This window comes from Manis pentadactyla, chromosome 6 (assembly GCF_030020395.1).
Source record: "Manis pentadactyla isolate mManPen7 chromosome 6, mManPen7.hap1, whole genome shotgun sequence".
NCBI classification, from domain to species: Eukaryota; Metazoa; Chordata; class Mammalia; order Pholidota; family Manidae; genus Manis; species Manis pentadactyla.
In genome coordinates, this window is record NC_080024.1 from 18,287,242 (window position 1) to 18,306,472 (window position 19,231).

The window sequence follows — 19,231 nt, forward strand, 5'->3', positions numbered from 1 at the left end:
ACAGGACCAGCCCTGTAAGGGAAGCAGGCACTGAGAAACAAAGCTCCATTTCTCATCTGAGAATGGCCTTATCTTTCTGGAGAGAGGAGAGCAAGTGGGCAACCAGAAGAGCGTGTTGGGGAGGTAAAGGCAAGAAATGGCAGTGTTCAGGGCCAATTTAGGAGGGACCAGAAGGTTCCTCCTTCCTTCCCATTGGCCTAAGCCTATGACCATTCCCTAGGGGCAGCCAAACTTGGAGGGGAATCCTATGGGTTGGTTTTGTTGTGGAGGTATGCCCAGGCAGGGGTGGGTTAGAGGCCGGGGGTACGGCCCTCCTGTTAAGCTCCTCAGCTGACAGGGCGGTAAGAGCTCAGGGAAGAGAAGAGTCTGAGCAGCTGACTCTGCCTTCCACTTCTTTTCCTAAATTTAGGGGAAGCTGAGTCACCATGCCAGCTGCAGGGAGAGAGGGAGACATCCCTCCCTGGGGATGGAGGGTGGGTTTAGGGAAGTAGGTGGGGGCAGGCCAGCTGGCTGTTGGGCTGGGTCCAGGACCTGGGTGTGGGGGCACTGACAGCCTGCTCCCGAACATCAGAGCAGAGCACAGTTCCCACTTCAACCATCAGTAACTTGAAATTGGTCATATTGAAAGTATTTATGCCATGGAAATTGACAATCAGGGCTTCCCCTTTACTGGGCAGCTGGTCTAGCAGCACACTTGCTTTTACCTGGGAGCCAAAGCCCAGGAGGAGAAGCTCTGCAACTCCAGGGGTGAAATACTCCATGGGGTGGTCCACATGGGGCTGCTGTCTTCTTCTGTGGTTCCGGGGAGAAAAGGAACTCCTGGCTTTTTTTGTCAGCAGAGATGCTTTTCTTCTCAGCAGAGATGCTTTTCTTCCTGGTTTTGTTGAAGGGAGAGGAATGTCTTCTCAATATTTTACAGAGTTGGGATGGTGGCCTGAGGAATAGTGACACACTAGCTTAGTCATGGGTAGGATCCAGGAGTCTTTTCTCTGGGGAACAGCATGAATTTGCTCCCCCTACCATAACCCTTCCATCCAGCTCTCCTGGAGCTAGCTGAACAGGAAGCCATGCCATAATGGCTCTGGATGGATGTCCATCTTGTATTGCATCTCCCTTCAGCCTTTTCTCTCCTCTTCCTGAGGTTTTAACTGTCAGCCCCATATTCCGTAGCTGCTCAGGCTTTGGCTGCCAAGAAGTTATAGGGAGGGAGGAATTTTTTGGTATGGTGTTTCCATCCCAACCCTATCATCTCCTCTATCAACAGTGAGCAACTCAGGAGAAGGGATGAGATGTATAAAGGGGACAGTTGTATTGTTCCCCAAGGCTATAAAGGGACCTCTTTAGTCCATGCCCTGTCATGAAATATATTTATGTCACCAGGTCCTGCTTGCACAACTACCTCAATAGCCCTGCAGGTGTCTGCGGTGCTTGTGTAGATAAAGGTGCACTGGCAGGATCAATGCACAGAGTAGTCTAGGAGCAAGGGACTAGACTTCCAGCATCACCACTTTCTGCTTCTTCTACTTTCTTCTGCAAGAAGCTGGAGTATAAACTTCAACATGAGTAAAGAAAGCTCATATCTCTGGGGGAAGCTCTTCATGGCCATGAGCATGATCTGGTTTCTCTTGGCTTTTCTCCCTCAGGTCTTCCTTTTCCTCTTTGGCTGTCCTCCATATCTCAGTATTATGTCCCTGGTTCATTCCACTTTAATCCAACTATTCCTTATGTCTTATTTAAGTTTGGGTCTAAGAGAATGTAGGGGTAGTTTTCTTAACTTGATAAAGAGTAGGTACTAGAAACATGTAGCGCACATTACATTTTCTTGTGAGACAATAGAAGCACCCCCATTACACAAGGGACAAAGAAAGATGCCTGTTATCACTGTTGTCATTTAACACTGCATTAGATATCCTAGCCAGTGCAGTAAGACAGGAAAAAGAAATAAGAGTCAGAGTTGTTGAATCCAATCAAGTTATCTTCTGATCCTGTTTCTGTGACTGGATTGATCTCAGATATCTCTAGAGGTAGAGGTTTCAGCGCATATTGGAAATAAGATGTATATCTTATCCTTAAAGAGCCTAGACTTTAATAAGGGTAAAAAGAACTGGATCTTTAAAATGAAGTAATTTGTAAGAGAGAGGGTGGAGAAAGTTCTGTGGGAGTGAAGAAAGGAAGATCACTATTAGCTAGAGAGACTGACGAGGCTCTGTGTTGAGTGTTGGTTTTTAAACAGAGCCTAGGAAGATGAGTAGGATTTTGCAAGTGGGTGGCATCATTAGACAGAGAGGGTTCATAGTGAAGATAGTAAAGCATAGGAAATATTTGAAGAATAGAGTAGATTGAGAACATATAGGTTGTATGAGAGAGAGTCAAGAAGGTAGCTTGGTGTCTGCCTCTGGTTGGTCTTAAATACCAGACTAAGGAGCTTGAATCTTAACCTAACAGCAATGTAGGAAGCCATTATTGTGTTATAGTCAGAAGCCATTATTGTGTTTTAGTTGGGGAAATATGCCATGGTCAGAGCTGTGGTTTAGGAAGATGCATCTGGTAGGTCTGGGCAGGAAAGATGCAAACTGGGAGAGACACAGAGCTGGGAGATGTAGCTGCTTATTAAACAGCCTGGGTGAGGGGGACTGAGTGCTAACTGTGGAAGTGAAAAAGAAGAGGTAGGTGCCAAGGCTACTGTGGGAGTAGAACCAATGCATTTACAAATCGATTGGGTGTAGTAGAAGGAGAGGAAGCCATTAAAGAGGATGCTGAGGCTGCATGACTAGGAACAGAATGATGGTTCCATCAACAAGCCAAAAGTCAGGAAGAGGAGCAGGTCTGGTGGAAGATGAAGAGCTCAGTGTTGGATCTTTGAGTTTGAGATGGTGGTGGAGCCTCCAGGCAGAACGCTACGGGTGACAGTTGAGCAGCCTGAATTGGAGCTTAGAAGAGAAGAAGGTACAGATTTCGGAGACATCCTCACAAAGGTGAAGATGAAACTTTTGAGTGTGGATGGAATCTCTAAGTCAGGGCATGGAGAGAAAAAGAGCTTAGGTTCAAATAGCCATGAGGGGAATGGAGGCCATAAAGCGGACTGAGAATGAATGTTCAGGGTGGCAGAGGAGGTGGGGACAGTGAGTCATCACAGAAGTCAAGATAGCAAAGGGTTTCCAGGAGGAGGGGTGGGGTTAGCAATATCACTGTAGAGAGAGCACGAGGAGGAGGACTGAACAGATTTCACTGGGCTCGCCAACTAGGTGGCCCTGGGGATTTTCAAAGGCATAGTTTCAATAGAGCGGTGGTGATGGAGACCGGACTGAAGGATCAAGGAGTGAGTGTAGAGAGAGTGAAGACAGCGTGTCAACTACTCTTTTGAGTGGTTTTGTGATAAAAGGAAAGAGGATGGTAGCTAAAGAGGGTAGCAAGATATTGAGAACTTTGTTTTTGTAAATACAGGAACTATGAGAATGTATTTAGAGGAGGAAAAGGGAGGTTGGATATGGAGGAAAGAGGGAGAAGAAAAAGCTAAAAGAGAAGGAAATTGATAGAATATGACCTCTAAGGAGGTAGGAGTCTAGGATAGACTTAGAAACTCAGGTGGATAATTTATGCTAAACCAGAAGGTGAAGTACTTCTTCATGAAATAAAAATAAAGGATGGATACAGATATAAAGAAATATGGGTGTTGAGCTTTGGGAGCTTAAACTGAGAACCCATGTTTTACATTTCATCATGGAAATAGGACATAAATTCAAGGTCCATTTAATCATTCATTCAACATGAGTCCCTAATCTGTGCTACATGTTAGTTTAGGGTCTGGAAACATGATGGTAAACTGAAAAGACAAAAAACCTTGCTTTCATGGTGGAGATGGAAATAACCAAATAACCAAATATAGTATGTCAGAGGGGTGATAAATACCACAAAGATAAAATAAAGCAGTGAGGGATAGAGGGTGGGTGGGTGGTTGCACTTTACATAGGACAGTCAGGGAAGGCTCTGATGAGTGGTGAGGGAACGTGCCAGATGGAACAGCAAGTGCAAAGGCCCTGAGGTGGGGTGTGCTTGATATGGGGAGCATAGTGGGATGTGGAATCAGAGGTGAGGGCAGTCAGGGCCAGCTTGCAGTGGGCTGTGTGGGTGACTGTAAGGACTGTGTCATTCACTGTGTGTTGTGAGAAGCCTTAGGGAGAATTTGGGGCAGAGGAGTGGCATCGTCTGACTTGTTCTAAAAGTCTCAGTGTGGCCAGGATGGAAGGAGGGAGACGAGGCAGTAGGCTGCTGCTGTCAGTCGGGTGGTAGTGTGGAGATGGTGAAAAGTGGCCAGTTGTGGACATATTTTGGAGGTGGAGCCATCAAGATTTACAGATAGAGTAGGTGTGGGATTTGAAAGAGGAAATCAAGAAAAACCCTAAGGTTTTTGTGCTGAGTGACTAAAGGGTGGAGGGGTTGTTTGTTGAGATGGATCAGAACAGGGGAAGAGCAGGCTTAGAGGGAACATAAGAAGTGCGATTTTGGTAATGTTACATTTGAGGTGCCCAAGAAGTGACCGAGGTGGTTGGGTATGGCCAGGTGGTCAGGAGTTTAAGCGGGAGAGGTTGGCGCTTAGAAATGTGGGAGTTGTCAGGATGTGGATGTCATGTAAAGCCTGGCACTGCATGATAACACATAGCGGGTGAGCACAGATTGAGAAGAGGTGCCAGGATTGAGTCCTGGAGCCTCCCACATTTACTGATTGGAGATGTGAGGGGGAACCAGCCAAGAAAAACAGTATGCAGCAGCCTGCAAAGTAGAGGAAACCTGAAAGTTATGTTTCCCTGGAAGGTAGGCCGGGGTGATATTGACGACTGTGTGGCCCCCGTGCTGTAAAGTAGTCAACTCGGGTGAATACACGACTGACAGCAGGTCCTTGCAGTGCCTCCAGGCAGGCTCATTTGAAGGACTTAGCCTTGGTGCCCAGTGGCTTTGGTTAGAAGTAGAAGAGTGTAGGGAGAGAAGGTTAATAAGATGGGGGTGACAGTAGAAAGAAGGTTACTAAGGTGGGGTGATGGTAGAACCAACCAAGGGTCAAGGGATGCTAGGATGCTGGGGAGTGTGACCCTTGGGTTCAGGCTGGCAGGGTCACAGCTGAAGGCAGGATAGAGGCAGGTGCCATGAGAGGAGAGAGGTGGTGGGATGGGGCCATGCTGACTGTGAGGGGTGGAGAAGGTTTGAACACTCCTGGTCCCAGACCTCTCTCCACACTGGGGTTAGAAAAGAGAGCCCTGGCATCCTGCCAGACAGCAGGAGGTCCCCCCTGCCCTCTGGAAAAGCAAGACCCTGGATCTGCGTGTCTTCTTGTTTGACACCCTCCTCACCTCCCTCCAGCGTGTGCCCAGATCCCAGACTCAGAACAGCAACTAATCTTGATTTTCTCTTTGTTTTTATTTTGTTTTGTCTTGTTTAATGCCTTGTCCCTTGGCGTTCTCTGTGTGTCCTGTGTCCCTCTGTCCCCTGGGCCATGGGTGTGGTGCCTTCCTTGCCTGGCGTCTTCCCCTGCACCCTGCCTGCCCTCCATGCCGGCTTCCCTGGGGTGGGTGTGGGCAGCGTACAATGCCAAGCTGCAGGGCATGGGGCACAACGCTGGCCCCCAGCACCCTCCTCTCCACCGGCTCCGATCTTCCTCTCTCTCCGGTTGGTATCTCTCCTCCCCTCTCCACTCATAACTCTTTGCCCTCTGCCCCCAACCCTTAGCTCTCAGTTTCCCTCTCTTCCTCTCCCCCTTCCAAACTTTGCCCATTCTCTTTCTTTCCCATTTCTCATTATCTTTCTTTCCATTTCTTCCTCTCCCTTTGTTCTCTTCTTTCTGTCTCTTTCTTACTGTCCTTTGTCCCCAACTCCTTTCTCACTGCCACACCCCCTTGCCCAGTTCCCCCTCCTTCCTCTTTCCACACCTTCTCTCCACCCTTTCTGCATGAATGAGTGCTCCCACTTCTGCATGGACACAGGCCTGATGCTTCTAGCCTTGGCCTTCCCTGTGGAACAGGGCCTGGGGGGTTTAGATGAACTTTCAGGTTCCCCACAGACACACAGGCCTTTGTAATGAGGGTGCTCAGTGAGGGCGGGGGCAGCCCAGCTTTTTGGCCAGCCTGGGCTGCTGGGCCAGGGCCTCAGCCAGAGCCAGGCTGTGCTTTGCCTGGGCCACCGAGCTTGAGGCAGAGAATGGTGCCTTGTACCTGGTGCTCGGTACCCTTGAGTATGGCACTTCCTGGGGGCAGAGCATCCCCTCTGACTCATCCCAAACCTCTGATCCCAGCACCCATGGCCAGGAGTCAGAGGCCCTCTGTATGTGGTCCTGGCTCTGCCTGAGACCACTTTCACGACCCTGGGAAAGTCTCTTAATTACTCAGACCTCCATTTCTCGGTGTGAAAACAGAGGGCGGGATCATAGCCCTGCCATGTGTGTTTTGCATGGTGGATTGATGTGCCCCACTGTGGCGGCCCCTTCATCAGGGGTCACTTTGCTCTATTTGAGGAAGATGTAGCCCACTAACATCTGCCCCCTGTCTCTTGGACATATAGGCTTTTAGGTCTGGGGAGGGAGTCACCTCATCCTTCCCCTGCTCCTCGGAGCTCTGAGGCCTGGGTCAGGGAGAAGCCTGTGTGCCCAGGCTTGCTCCAGGCCAGGGCCTTGAGAAGGTCTAGGAAAAGGCTTCGGGGCCGGTGGGACTACTGACTCCCAGTGGCAGTGTCTGGTACTTCCATGGACCCACCCTCTCCCAGTCTGTGGGTAATGCAGGGGCAGCTCTAGCAGAACGTCCTCTACCTCCTCTCCTCTCCCTCCACGCTTTTCTCGGCCCAGGGGGGAGTGCAGCGTTCAGCTGGGCCTGGGGCTTTGGGGCAGTTCTGGGGTTGTAGGCCTGTCCGGAGGGGAGCTGGCATGGCTTGCCCTAGGGCTGCTAGTGTGATCGCCGTGTGGCTTTCTGGTGCCCTGGCCCAGCAGGTGGCCTCCCGGATCCCCTCACTTCCAGAGCCCTAGGCGTGCAGTCGGACACCCAGCCCTGCCACCTGGAGCTGAGGAATCCAGTCTTTTGGATCTCGGGAGGCTGGAGAGAAGAGCTGGGTCTGTGGGGGTAGAAGTGGCCGGTCTGGGGGTGCAGCGGGGGCCTGTGATAAGCCTGACACCAGGGCATTTGTCTATGGGATCCAGGGCCAGTGAGCAGCCATGCTCTGCCAGAGCAGGGGTACTGGTGTGTATTAGACCCATAGCCCTGGAATTGCAGTGTGTGTGTGTGTGTGTGTGTGTGTGTGTGTGTGTGTGTGTGTGTGTGTTAAATGGAGGAGATTCATTCCTTCAAGTCCAGCCCACTTTCGGGGAGCCTCGGAGCCAGCTGCTCCGCCAAGCACAGCGCCATCCTAGGAAGTGGAGTGAGGACCCCCTGGAAATGGGGGCACAGGAAACGGGGGTGTTCTCACACGTGCTCTTCAGGTCTGGAGTCCTGAGTGGAGGCCCTCGGCTGAGGTGCCTGCCATCCTCCAGGCAGTGGGTGAGCAGTCCTCAGAGGACAGCAAAGGCCTTCGGAATGTAGCTTGTTATCCTAAAAGCCACTTTCTTGCCATAAGGGCCTCCTACTCTCCTGCCCCTGGGGTCTAGACAAGCCAGCTCTGCTGGGAGGACCTTCTTGAGGCCCTTGGCTGCCTCTCTTTCCTCCTTTCTCCCTGAGCTTCCTCCGGTCCCGGGGTCTCCCGCTGGGCAGTGGAGGACTCAGGGCGACCTGCCACCATTCCTTTTGGGTGAAGGCTGTGCGTGTGTGCAAGCATGTGTGTGCACATGTGTGTGCGTGTGTGCCCATGTGCATGTGGGGAGTAGAACATGCAGAGACAGAGGCCAAGAGACTGAGACAGTCCTGAGGTTGAGGTGGGTGGGAGCAGGCCTATTTTTTACTATACGTCAGTCTCCACGTGAGGGAGGGGTGTTTTCTCTCTGACCCTGGCTGTCAGCTTGTGTCCAGGCATCCCAGCTTGGCCGAGGACCAATGCGGCGCTCGGCTCTCTCCCCTCCCCGCTGCCATGCCCGTCTCCCCTCCTGTAGAGAAGGACAAGAAAGAGGGGGCATGGCTGTCCAGCACTCCGGGGCAGATCTGGGCCTGCCAAGGAGGACAACAGTGAGGCACTCTGTTTAAAGAATGTGAGAGGCCCTGGCTGGCTGCTTGAACGGAGGGGCGCTCTGCGGGGGAGGCCGGTCCTGTGCGAGTGGAAAGCGGGTCTTTCCCCTTCTGCAGAGGGACTCTCTGCCCGCAGCACCCTAGCTCTCGGGGCCGTCCAGCGCCTGTCCGTTCTCCCCTCTGGACGGAGCCCTCTCTCATGTGCCGGTCAGTGGCAGTGGAGAGGGGCCCGGAGGAGGTGGGAGCATCTCGGGCGTCTGGCCACCTCGTGCCAGGGTCCCATGTCCGCACAGTGTGGAAGCCTCACCAGCAGTGCAGCCTCCTCTCCGCTCCCCTCCCCTCCCCTCCCCCCCCCTCCCCTCTTCTCTCTCCCCTCCCCCACACCCTCTTCTCCCCCTCCTTCTCCCCTCTCCCCTCTCCCCCCTCCCCTCTCCTCCCTTTCCCCCTCCTCTCCAGGTGGCTCCAACCATCTGTGGCACCTGAACGTGGGGCATGTTCTGGGTACACCAGGGAGAATTTACTCTTTCCCTCTCAGAGATTCAGTACCTGGAACTGAAACAGACCCACTTTTCAAGGGCAGACATCAGATGTCACAGAGCTGACCACCCTTGCAAAGGCAGGGGGATCTGCCAGAAAGAGGCCGCCTGGCTGGCCCAGCCGGAACTGAGACCAGCCCTAATGCATTTCTTTTAACCTTGGGGCTGAACTTAGTTCCAAACCCCAAGAGCCTTTCCCAAATGGGCCTCCTTTGTCACCATTATTATTAGAAAATCAATGGCAATGTCTGTTCCTCTCTAATGTTTTTGCCAGGAATGAAACCAGCAGCGGCTCTGAACCAAGCTGCCCAGGAGGCCTGAGGGGGAAGCGGGCTGGGTGGACGTGGGAGAAGCTTGGCCAAGGGCAGGAGCCGCTGCAGGCGTGGTGGGGCCTGCAGGCCGCTCCTCTGAGGCTGGGGACCTGGGATTGCCGCAGGGTCCCTGTGCACTGCTCTACCCCTTCATCTGGACTGTTGCCACAGCAGTCGTTCCCACCCCCCTTAGGACTGCGCGGCCCCCATTTTTCCTTTCTGAAAACAAAGGCACTTCAAGGTGAGGGGAGCTTGTCTGCTTTAAGTAAAGCAATTTGTGGGTCAGGTTTACTTTTTTCTGGTTGAGATGGCAGGCAGGCCGCCTCTGAATAATAAAGAGCCCTACATGGTGACAAAACACCGCCCTGCCTTGGACCTCCTGCCGCTCTCCGCAAGGGCCCCTAACTATGGGACAGTCCGAGTGTGTGTTTTGGAGGGATTGTATGTGTGTGAGAGCTTGTCTGTCCCTAGTCTTTGCAGCTGGCAGCCTGCTGTTCATGACAAATAGGCAGGCTTCCAGCCATGTGCTTTTCATGGCAACCTTGGTGGCCATGCCAGGTGGGAGCCGGGGGCCGCCTGAGGGCATGCAGACCCTACAGTGGATGATAGATGATCCAGTCTAAATGAGGGTCATTTCTGCTTGTTGCACTGGCACATTCCTAGGGCCCAGCAGTATGTGCGTGTGCACGGGTGGCATGGGGCAGTGTGCACAGGTGGCATGGGGCAGTGTCCCCAGAGGTGCTGCATGGTGCTGCTAGGGTCCCTCATGACCTTTAGTAAGTGCCAGCATTTCTCCTCACCTAACCTGCCCTCCTGGGTGGTGGTGAAGGCAGAGCTGAGAATCTCCTCCCACAAGAGAATGAAGACTAGGAGCCCCCTAGTCTGGGTCTCTGCTCCTGGGATCTAGCGAGTAAGACTTCTGGGATTCTGGAGCCAGCTCAGTGAGGCGGTGGGTTCCGTGTCTCAGCCCAGTGTGGAAAGACGGAGTGGGAAGGAAGGCGGGTGAAGCTACAGCATCCTCAGGCCTGTGGAATGGAAGGGAAGTACAGAAAAGCAGATGGAGCACATGATTTCAGGCTCTGTGCCTGCTGCTCTGATGGGAGGAGAACGGTGGGAACCTGGACCATCTTTGGGGCAAGAAAAGGGGTGAGTAGATCAGAGAAGCTGGTAAGAGGTTTCAGAGGCTCAGTGGGTTGGGGAACCCCAGAGAAGGCCAGCAATATTCCAGGGGTCAGCTGGGGCTGGGGACTTCATGACAATACTTAGTCATTTCTTTATTTCTTCTTGGGCGCACCATTTGCAAGATGATGCATTATTCGCTCTTTCCAAAGATCTTCCCCATGGGCCTGATGTTGCTTGTTGGTTGACGCAGTCGCCTTGGAGACTGCCCCTCCTCCCTCTGCCTTCCCTCTTTTGCCTGGAAGTTCTGGCCCTCGGCCTCCAGGGCTTGGAAGGAGTTGACATCTGTTTCTTGTATCAGTTCTTTGTGCTCTGGGCCCCAACCCCATGCAGAATAGAAATTCCTGGTGAAGGCCAGCCCCACCTAAGCAGATCCCCCACCCTGCAAAGAAAGCCTGTGGTGTGGGCAGCGGGAGGCTGGGGGTGCTGAGGGAAGACAGGCCCAGCTCCAGCATGGCCCCTGGGCTAAGATGCGCTGCCTTCTCTGGGGCATTAGGTCTGGTCGATCCTTTCTCACACAGTATGCTCATTGCTCTGTCTCTACCTTGCCATTCCTCCCAGGAGTGCAGGCTCGGGAGAAGCAGCCTGCAGAACCCCCAGCCCCTCTGCGGAGGCGGGCGGCCAGCGATGGACAGTATGAGAACCAGTCTCCAGAACCCTCATCCCCCCGGAGCCCTGGGGTCCGCTCCCCTGTCCAGTGTGTCTCCCCGGAGCTGGCTCTCACCATTGCTCTCAATCCTGGGGGGCGGCCCAAAGAGGTGAGTCCTTGGACTGCATCCTGGGGCCACAGAGGGTAGCAGAGCCCACCTGAACTACCCAGGAACCTGCTGGCCCCCTGGGGGACACTGACCTGTCATTAAACTCGGTAATTTTTCTTCCATGTCCTCACTCCAGGTTATCGTCCCTGGCATGTGGAACTTTGAGCCCATTTCCTTCCCCAAAGAGCTCTGATGCCCCCACTTCCTAAGTTAGCTCTGAGATTGAAGTTTCCTTCTTAACTTCTAAAGAGTACCCGCCTTAGAAGGGTGGCAAGGATCCTGGGTATGGCCTAGGTGACCGAGCCTCCGAACTCTAAACCAGATCACAGACTGACAAGAGTGTTTCTGAACCCTTTCTAGATACAGAGGTTTCTTGGGAGATCTAATTTCAATGCCAAATTTGCACATTTCTGAGATATTTCAATAGTTTGAGGCAGTGGGTCTTAAACTTCAGTGAACATAACAATCACTGGGGGGATTTGTTCAAAATACAGATTCCCAAGTCCACCTCCAGAGATTCTAGCATATTTGATTTTGGATGGGTCACAGGAATCTGCATTTTAAATGTGCACCCTGGAAGATTCTGATGGTGATCCATGTCCTATGCAATCCAGCTAAGTAGTCACTCTGGATACAAATGACCTTTGGACATCTTTTCTTTCCTGCTTTCTGGCAGGACCTGACTCCCTTGCCCCCAGGCACCTTCTGTTTTGCCTTGCTGTGAAATATTTCCAAGGCAGCTGCTCTGAATTCCACCCACGCTGGACCAAGGCCTTGCAAATAGCCACTTTCCGTTCCTGGGCTGTAGGGAGTTGTTGGGGCCACAGATGGCCAGCATCTCCCTTCGACTTCTGGGTTAACCTGGGGAGGGGTAGGTGGTCAGACTGGCAGGGGATCTGTGGGCTGGTTAACTGGGAAAGCCCTCCTCCTCAGGGTCACGGCCGTCAGTGAATAGCCCCCTTTTCCTCCCCTTGTTCTTCTCCTGCAGCCCCATCTGCACAGCTATAAGGAGGCCTTCGAGGAGATGGAGGCAACCTCCCCGACCAGCCCACCACCCAGTGGGGGTAAGAACTCCCCACTAAGTCTGTCTTCCCTGCGTCTCCTTGAGGCCCTGTCTCAACCCTGGGGTGGATGCTGGCAAAGTTGGGTGGGGCCAGAATCTGCTGCTTTGTATCCCTACGGCTCATTTCTTTCACATCACCATCCATCCCTGACTTCTCTTCTTTTGTGTCGTCCATACTCGCATATGTAAGGATGCTACAGCTGCAGCCTTAGGATCTAGACTGGCCTATTCTGGGGCCCCTGGGCTCCCACAGTGTGGAGTTTTCCTAATTGTTAAGAGTCTGCATCCTGTGCACAAGACACCCCCCAGCCTAAAGTGATTCTCCGTGACTTGCTGGTCTGTCTCTGAGATATCTCTTGTCCTTCTTGCTTTGGACTTCCATTTCTGTCTGCTTCCAGGCAGCTCTTCCATTTCAGGCAAGCTATTTAGTTTCCACCAAGGAAAGAAAGGCCTGGAATGCTCAGGCTGACAAAGGTCCCCATCTCACCCATCCTTGGCCTCCAGGCAGGAGCATTTAGTCTGTCTCTGATACACTCACTGAAGAGGCAAGTCCCTGGAGGGCCAAGGTGTTTCCACCCAAAGAGAAGACCAGGATGAGCCCAGAAGCAGGGCAGTGTTGCTTTTTACAGAAGAAGGACATGAAGGAGAGTTGGAGGGAGTTGTTGTAGGAAGCAGGGATGGAACCATTCCTGCCTGTGAAGGCCTCAGGGTCCCTGTGACAGGCACGGGCTGCCAGGGGAGGGAGAAGTGGGTGAGTGGTGGAAGGTGAGGACAGGAGAACCAGAACTGGCTGTGCAGTCTCCTGGTGTGTGGCTGTCCTGAGGAGGGGAGGAATGTGGCACTGGAGCCGGCCCCTGTGCTGGCAGGGTTTGTGTTGGCTGCCGTCTTGGGCACATAGGAGGCCAGCGTTGTGCATGGAAGCCATGGCTGTGCCCTAGAGCAGTGCTGTCCCACAGCAAACACGAGCCACATTTGTGACTTAGAATTTTCTAGTAGCTGCACTGAAAAACCTAACAGGAAACTGGAGGAATTAATTTTAGTGATCTTTTTGTTTTTAACCCAAAGTATCCAAAATATGATCATTTCAATAGGTAAATCAAGATAAAAATATTAATGAGATACCTTACAATCTTTTTTTTTGTAAATGTAAAAAGAGGTCCATGAAATTACTTTTAATAATAGGTTTTATTTAACCCCAGAGATGTAAAATATTATCTTTTCAACATGTAATCAAATTTTGTGTTCTTGTTTCATACAAACTCTTTGAAATCCGGCACATTTTGGTTCAGACTGGCCATGCTGCGGGTGCTCTATGCCATGGGTGACTTGTGGCTACCATATTGGGCAGCGCGGGCCCAGGGCAGTCTGCTTAAGAGGCAGCCCTGCCGTCTTTTATGACTCTGTCCCTGATCTTACCCCTCCACCTTCGTACCTGCTGCCATTCACTGTTAGTCCCAACAGCCGGGATCTTGGCCATCACCATGTTTGGAAGAGAAACCACCAGGCTGAGCTGGAGTTGGGTTTTGTCCTCTCCCCATTCCCATTCGTCTCCCCCTCCCCTCAGCTGGCCCCTGCAGGGAGAACAAGTCAGAGGTTTCATCCAGCACAGGATTTGGAGAGAGGACAGAGGCGGAGGAATGTGAGGAATTCTCTTGGGAAGAAAAAGCCTTTGCCAAGAGGTGGCTTCAGGGCCCCCCACGCGTCTGCCTCAGCAGCAGGGCCAGAAGCCTGGGGACGGGGACCTGAGGGGTTAGGGAGCCCGACATGCTTGAGGAGGAACCAAGGGAAGCTTCCTACTGCCTCTTGTGCCCTTGTCTCACTCGTCCATCTGGGCCTCTGCTGTGCCTGTCGGGCGAACATACGCACGCCTGTGGGCTGAAGATACTTTGTGGGCAGTCAATGGACAGTGACCTCTGAGGCTGGGCTCATTCTTCCATAATTAATTATATTCGAGTTCATTCATTTGACAAACATTAATTTGTACTTGACGAGTACCTACTGCAAGACGCCATTTTCAGCAATGGCAGTCCTGGAGGGTGATAGACATTGAATCTGCATGTGTGTGTATGTACAAAGAGAGGGAAGGACAGAGACACGCACGTCTAGACTTAGACTTCACCCATTATCCAGATGTATGTGTTTGCACCCATTTGCCCCTCTGCTGTATTTTTCCGTTGTGCATCTAAGGAGGGCTTGAGGGTGGAGTGCAGGGGTGAGCCATTCAATTGGATCCCCACAGTGTCTCACTGTTCCCACGTGGACCTATGTACGCACCTGCATGTGCACAATAAATTATATACACTGCTTGCCTTGAGATACTATATTTTTGTTAGTTTCCTATAGCTCTCACTGTCTTTTGGGAAAAGGAGGAGGGGCCAGAGAGGGTCCCAGAGCTGCTCTGTGGGTCCTGGGCATCTGAGGGTAACAGCTAGTCTGTAGAGGCCATTGGTGTGGGACAGGCAGCCTTGGCTCTGGCTGATCTGTGTGGTACATGTCCTCAGGGGCATTGCCTCTGCAGGCTCTCTATAGCTGTGGTAGGAGACAGAGAGCTCATTTCTTTACTTCTCCTTGGAAGTGTGTTAGGAGATGTGGCAGCAGCCACCAAGAAATCTCATGACAGGGCATAACAACTGCCTTGCTGATCAGTTTAGTATCTGGCTGAGTCCTTGGCTGATGGGAGAAAGCCTGGCAGCCCTTTCTGACCTTGTGTGTTACGTGATGCTTCTAAACCAGATGGGCTGCTTGGGAGGGTTAGCATGGGGAGTTGGTGTTCTTGGCCCAAGGATTGTGGAGGTCAGACTTCTCTCTTCCAGAAGGCTGAGGTTTGGGGGTACAGAGAGCACCACACTGAGAAATCTCTTCTCCTGGGGTTTGCGAGGGACATGCTAGCCTGGGGGTCAGAGACTTCTGGCTGAGGGTCAGCCTGGGTCTCAGGTTGGCATGGGAGGACAAGATGTGCCATCTTGGTGCTCCATTTCCTTTGGTTCTCAAAGTCCATTTAAGTGCGTGGTTTAGAAAGACTATGTGTGTGGGGTGGGGAAAGTCAGAGGAGGTGGGAGAGAAAATGCAGAGAGTTGCAGATAGCCGGAGGAGCCTGTATGAGTTGTAAACCACAGCAACCTAAAGGGACCATAGCAAAGAATTAAGGTTCTAGGGATAGAAATTATTTTCTCAAGGGTGATGGGCAGGGCCAGGACAGGGTTGAGGGGCACTATCATCTCCTGACTTTTCACTTTCCCCTTAACCTGAAGAGGGACAGGGAGACAGGCGAGGGCAGTGGGGCCCAGGCAGCGTCTTCCTCCGCACATGCCCCCACTGAGGCTCACTCCCTGTGTCTCCCCTCTTCTCTCTCGCACAGTGCGCTCCCCACCAGGTCTGGCCAAGACACCCCTGTCTGCTCTGGGCCTGAAACCGCACAACCCAGCGGACATCCTGTTGCACCCCACAGGTGGTGAGTGACTAGCTGGAAGGGAGGTGGTGGGGGAGGCCAAACGGTGGGGAAGTGGGGGTCAGTGGACCCCTGTGGTCCTGGGCAGGGCCTGAAGAGCTAATCAGAAAGGCCCAGAGGTGGTGGGTTCTCGGGACCTTTCTAGAAACAAGGTGGTGGCTTTGTGCCCATGCTGAGGTCAGGCCTGTGGGGCTCTCTGTGCGAGGGCTGGGGAGCATAGGTCCCTTTGCAGCCTTTTTGCCCATTGGGGTCAGTACCACTCCCAGCATCCTCTGCCCTGGGGATTTGGTGGCTTGGCCTCAGTGTTCTGCTGGAAGCCTGGCTCTCCCGCCCCCCAGCGTTCAGGCACTTGTGTACACGCAAACACGCACATGTACACAAGCCCCAGGTGCACACCTCCCTCTTGCTCCTCACATTTCCCAGCTCCTCTTCTTCCTGTGGGGGCACGGGAAAGTGGGGGGCCCTTAGAGGCCATTTTAAACTGGCTGAGCCCAGAAAGTTACTCCCCAGACTGGTTTTAGGGCTGGGCTGGGATCTGGGTCCAACTTTGCCTTTTGTCCTTAGTTGCCGGAAAACTGATCCAGCCAGGTAGAAGGGCAAGGACGTGCCTGTGTGACCCACGTGGACACACAGACTCCCACTCTGGGGCTGTCCGCATGGCCGGGGACCCTGAGTCACTGGGACAAGGAGGGGGCTGGGGCTGCCTTCCTCCAGGCCGGCAGGCTCCTATCTAAAATGTAGCCCAGGTGAGAGGGATTGGCCTGGAGCCGTGCAGGGCAGGCGGCCTGCCCTCCTGAGAGCGACGCCTTCCTTAGCCTGTGTGCCCTGGGTGCAGGGTCCTGTAAAAGGACCCCGCCTCTCCCCCTACCGCCGGAGTCTTCTCCGGAGAGCCCACCTCTGGCCTGGCCTCACCCTTCCTTTCTTTCCCACCTCCCTCTTCTCAATGAATCTGTCTCTCAGGAGGTGATTCCTGTTAATCTGTCTCTCTGTCTCTCCTTTTTTGCTCTTCCTTCTTTCTCCATCCCCTGCCTCTCCTTCCCACCTCTCTTCTCCTCTTCCCTCAGAGGATGAGGGGAAGGTGGTGACAGAGCTTTCCCAAGGTAAGTGTGGTCTGCTGTGTGGCTGCTTCCTCTCTGGGCCGGGGAGTGGCTTTCCACCCGGAGCTTGGTCTGGCTGGCTTGGGGGCAGCTCTCCTTCCTGACCAGGTCCCCAGTGATCAGGCCCTCAGCCTCCTGGTCCCCACCCCCTGCTGCTGAGCCATCCCTGCGGATGCCGCCCGAGTGCCGGCTGAGGAGGTGGTAGCTGCTGGGTGTGGGTTCAGGTGCAGCCAGTGTCCAGGAGCTCGTGCGGTGCCATCTTGGCGACAAAATGCCCCTCCTGCCGCTGCCTCCTCCAGGGGCATTTCCGCCGGCTTGCCTGGGGTTGCAGCAAGCACCTGCAGAGGGTGAGGGACTCCCACAGCGAGGGGGCTCGTTCCGTTTTCTGGGGCATGTTGCACAGGTATAGCCCAGAGCAGGGCTTCTCAACCTCGCCACTCCTGGCACTTGGGGCCGGACAGTTCTTAGCTGTGGGGCTGCCCTGTGTACTGCAGGGACGTAGCAGCCTCTCTGGCCTCTACCTGCTGTGCCAGGAGCAGTCGCCCAGTCAATCAAAGTGTCTCTAACATTGCAAATGTCCCCTTGGGGGGTAATCACCCCTGGTTCAGAACCACTGTCTTACAGCCATAAGTTGCCCTCTTAAAGCCCTTGCCTGGTTTCATATCAATACTGACGGTAGGAAATCTGGCTTCCTGAGATTTCAGATGCCTTTGGTGATTTCAAAAAGCTATGGACCCACCCCTACACAAATGTATCAGGACTCTCATACACATAATTTTGATAAACCTTTTCAAGGAGTTCATGCCTGTGCCCCTGATTTAGATGAACTGTGCAGTTTAGCATGTATCCCAAATTCAGTGATGACTCAGAGCAGCAGGCGAAATGAAGGGGTGCTGGCCTGGGTGGTCCGTGTGTGTTTCTGGGCATCTGCATCCCCATCTTCATCAGGAGGGATTGGACAATGTGGGCACCGAGGCCCCTTCCAGCGCTGACCATGTTATGGTCTCACTTCCCACCTGGGCCCTGGTTCTGTGTAGCCTGGTTTCTTTAAAGACTCCCACCTGGTTTTCCTAAGCCAACTTCCCACTTTCCTTTGCTCTCACCAACTTGATTTTCTACTCCAAAGGGCTGCGTCCCTTTGATCTGCCATCACCCAGGTAAGACGGCTGGAGCTTCCTGTAAAGCTTTGCCCACTTGCAGCCAGCCGGAGCGCAGGCAACTCCACCAGGCAGAACGAGGCAGCCCCCAGCAACAGGTCCCAGGATGGGGTGAGCGACAGCGTGCTCCTGGCTGCTGATTCTGGCCAGGCAGTGAAGCTGGCATAGGGGGGTCTCGAATAAGCTGGGGCTGGAGCCAGCATGCGTGTGTTTCAGATGCCACCCCCGCTCCCTTCCACACAGTAGGCGCTCAGCTGTCTTCGCAGTTGCTGACTTAAACTGACTGGTGGGGCCTCAAACTCCCCAGGCAGGAGGGCTGAGGGGTAGGTTATCCCACATGCTGATGGGCACTGGCTGTTGTGTTTCCCACTCTGCGGTGACACTTCAGAGGAATATCAACAGAACTGAGTGGGGATCTGCCCATTACGCCTCCCAAGTGACTCAGCCAGTGAGGCTGCGACTCTTCCCACCCTCCTCCATCTGCCCTGGAGCCACAGAGGTTGGTGGGGAGGGTTCTTAGGGATCAACTCTGCCACACCCATCATTTTCACAGATGTGGAGCTGAGATCCTGTGATGGGGGGAGGCTTGGGAACATCTGCCCAAGGTCACAGTTAAGAGGCTGCTGGGTGGAGACTGTACTTAATGGTCTCCTCCTCCCGTGGCTGCTTCAGAGCCCTCCTCCTGTCTCCAGGCACTGTGTCCCAGTATTCCAGCGTGGGGGTCGGAACTGCCGTCGTGGCCTGGGGAACAGGGTGGGTGAGGGGCAAGGAGCAAGGCTGTGGGCAGCCAGTTCCATTTTTCCTGACTCATGCATCATCTCCCAGCTTAGACTAAAGCACATTCTTTGCTGACCCTCCAAAGCTCTGCTTGATTTCTCTGCTGGTACTTTGATGGGAAATACAGAAAAAGATGCCTGTGAGGAAAAATGATCACAGGCTGATTTACTCATCTAGGGTAAAAGACTGTAGGGGAGTCTTCTGTTCAAGGGGTTGTGCTAAATGCTTTACATTCATTCATTCTGCCATTTATTGAAGCATTTATTCAATAGATATTTTGTGTGCCTGCTGTGTGCCAGGGATAGTGCCAGGCGGTGGGGATATAATGATGGAGAGTACTATGGATCCTAACTTCATGGAATATATGCATGAATAGGAGCCAGAATTAAATTATCACTCAGAATTACATACTGAGATGCAGGCTCCAGAGGGAAGGGATATAGTTTATGAGACCTTAGGGCAAAAACCTGACCTTGGGTAAAGAAGTAAGGTGTGAAGGTGAGTGACATTAACTTGGTAACTGGGGTGGGAGAAGAGCATTCTATGGAGAGAGAAAGGGCATATGCCAAGGTCCTGGGGTGGGAGCAAACAGCGTGCAAAGTCAGTAAGGCTGGGAGCAAGGAGAGTGGTAACCATGAGGTTCAATAAGCAGGGGTGGGACCATGTGGTGTTGTGTTATTACCATCTTGTTTAGTAATTATAGAAGCAATGAAAGGTAGGAGCCTGTTTTTCCAATGAGGAGATGACATTTAGGGAGGTCAAATAACTTTTCC

General features: G+C 53.0%; 1 protein-coding gene across 15 annotated transcripts in view; it reads left to right on the forward strand.

Moving 5' to 3' along the window:
• Positions 1 to 19,231, forward strand: part of TNS1 (tensin 1) — a 223,415-nt gene that overhangs the window by 178,663 nt on the left and 25,521 nt on the right. For 11 of the 15 annotated variants that reach the window (XM_036915898.2, XM_057503563.1, XM_057503564.1 and 8 more), the window contains 6 exons: positions 5,575 to 5,661; positions 6,971 to 7,090; positions 10,720 to 10,916; positions 11,905 to 11,980; positions 15,338 to 15,430; positions 16,492 to 16,527. In XM_036915898.2, coding sequence (XP_036771793.2) covers positions 5,575 to 5,661; positions 6,971 to 7,090; positions 10,720 to 10,916; positions 11,905 to 11,980; positions 15,338 to 15,430; positions 16,492 to 16,527 — 609 coding nt within the window. The remainder of the gene's footprint in view (positions 1 to 5,574; positions 5,662 to 6,970; positions 7,091 to 10,719; positions 10,917 to 11,904; positions 11,981 to 15,337; positions 15,431 to 16,491; positions 16,528 to 19,231) is intronic. The other 4 variants (XM_057503559.1, XM_057503562.1, XM_036915949.2 and 1 more) reach the window with 4 other exon arrangements.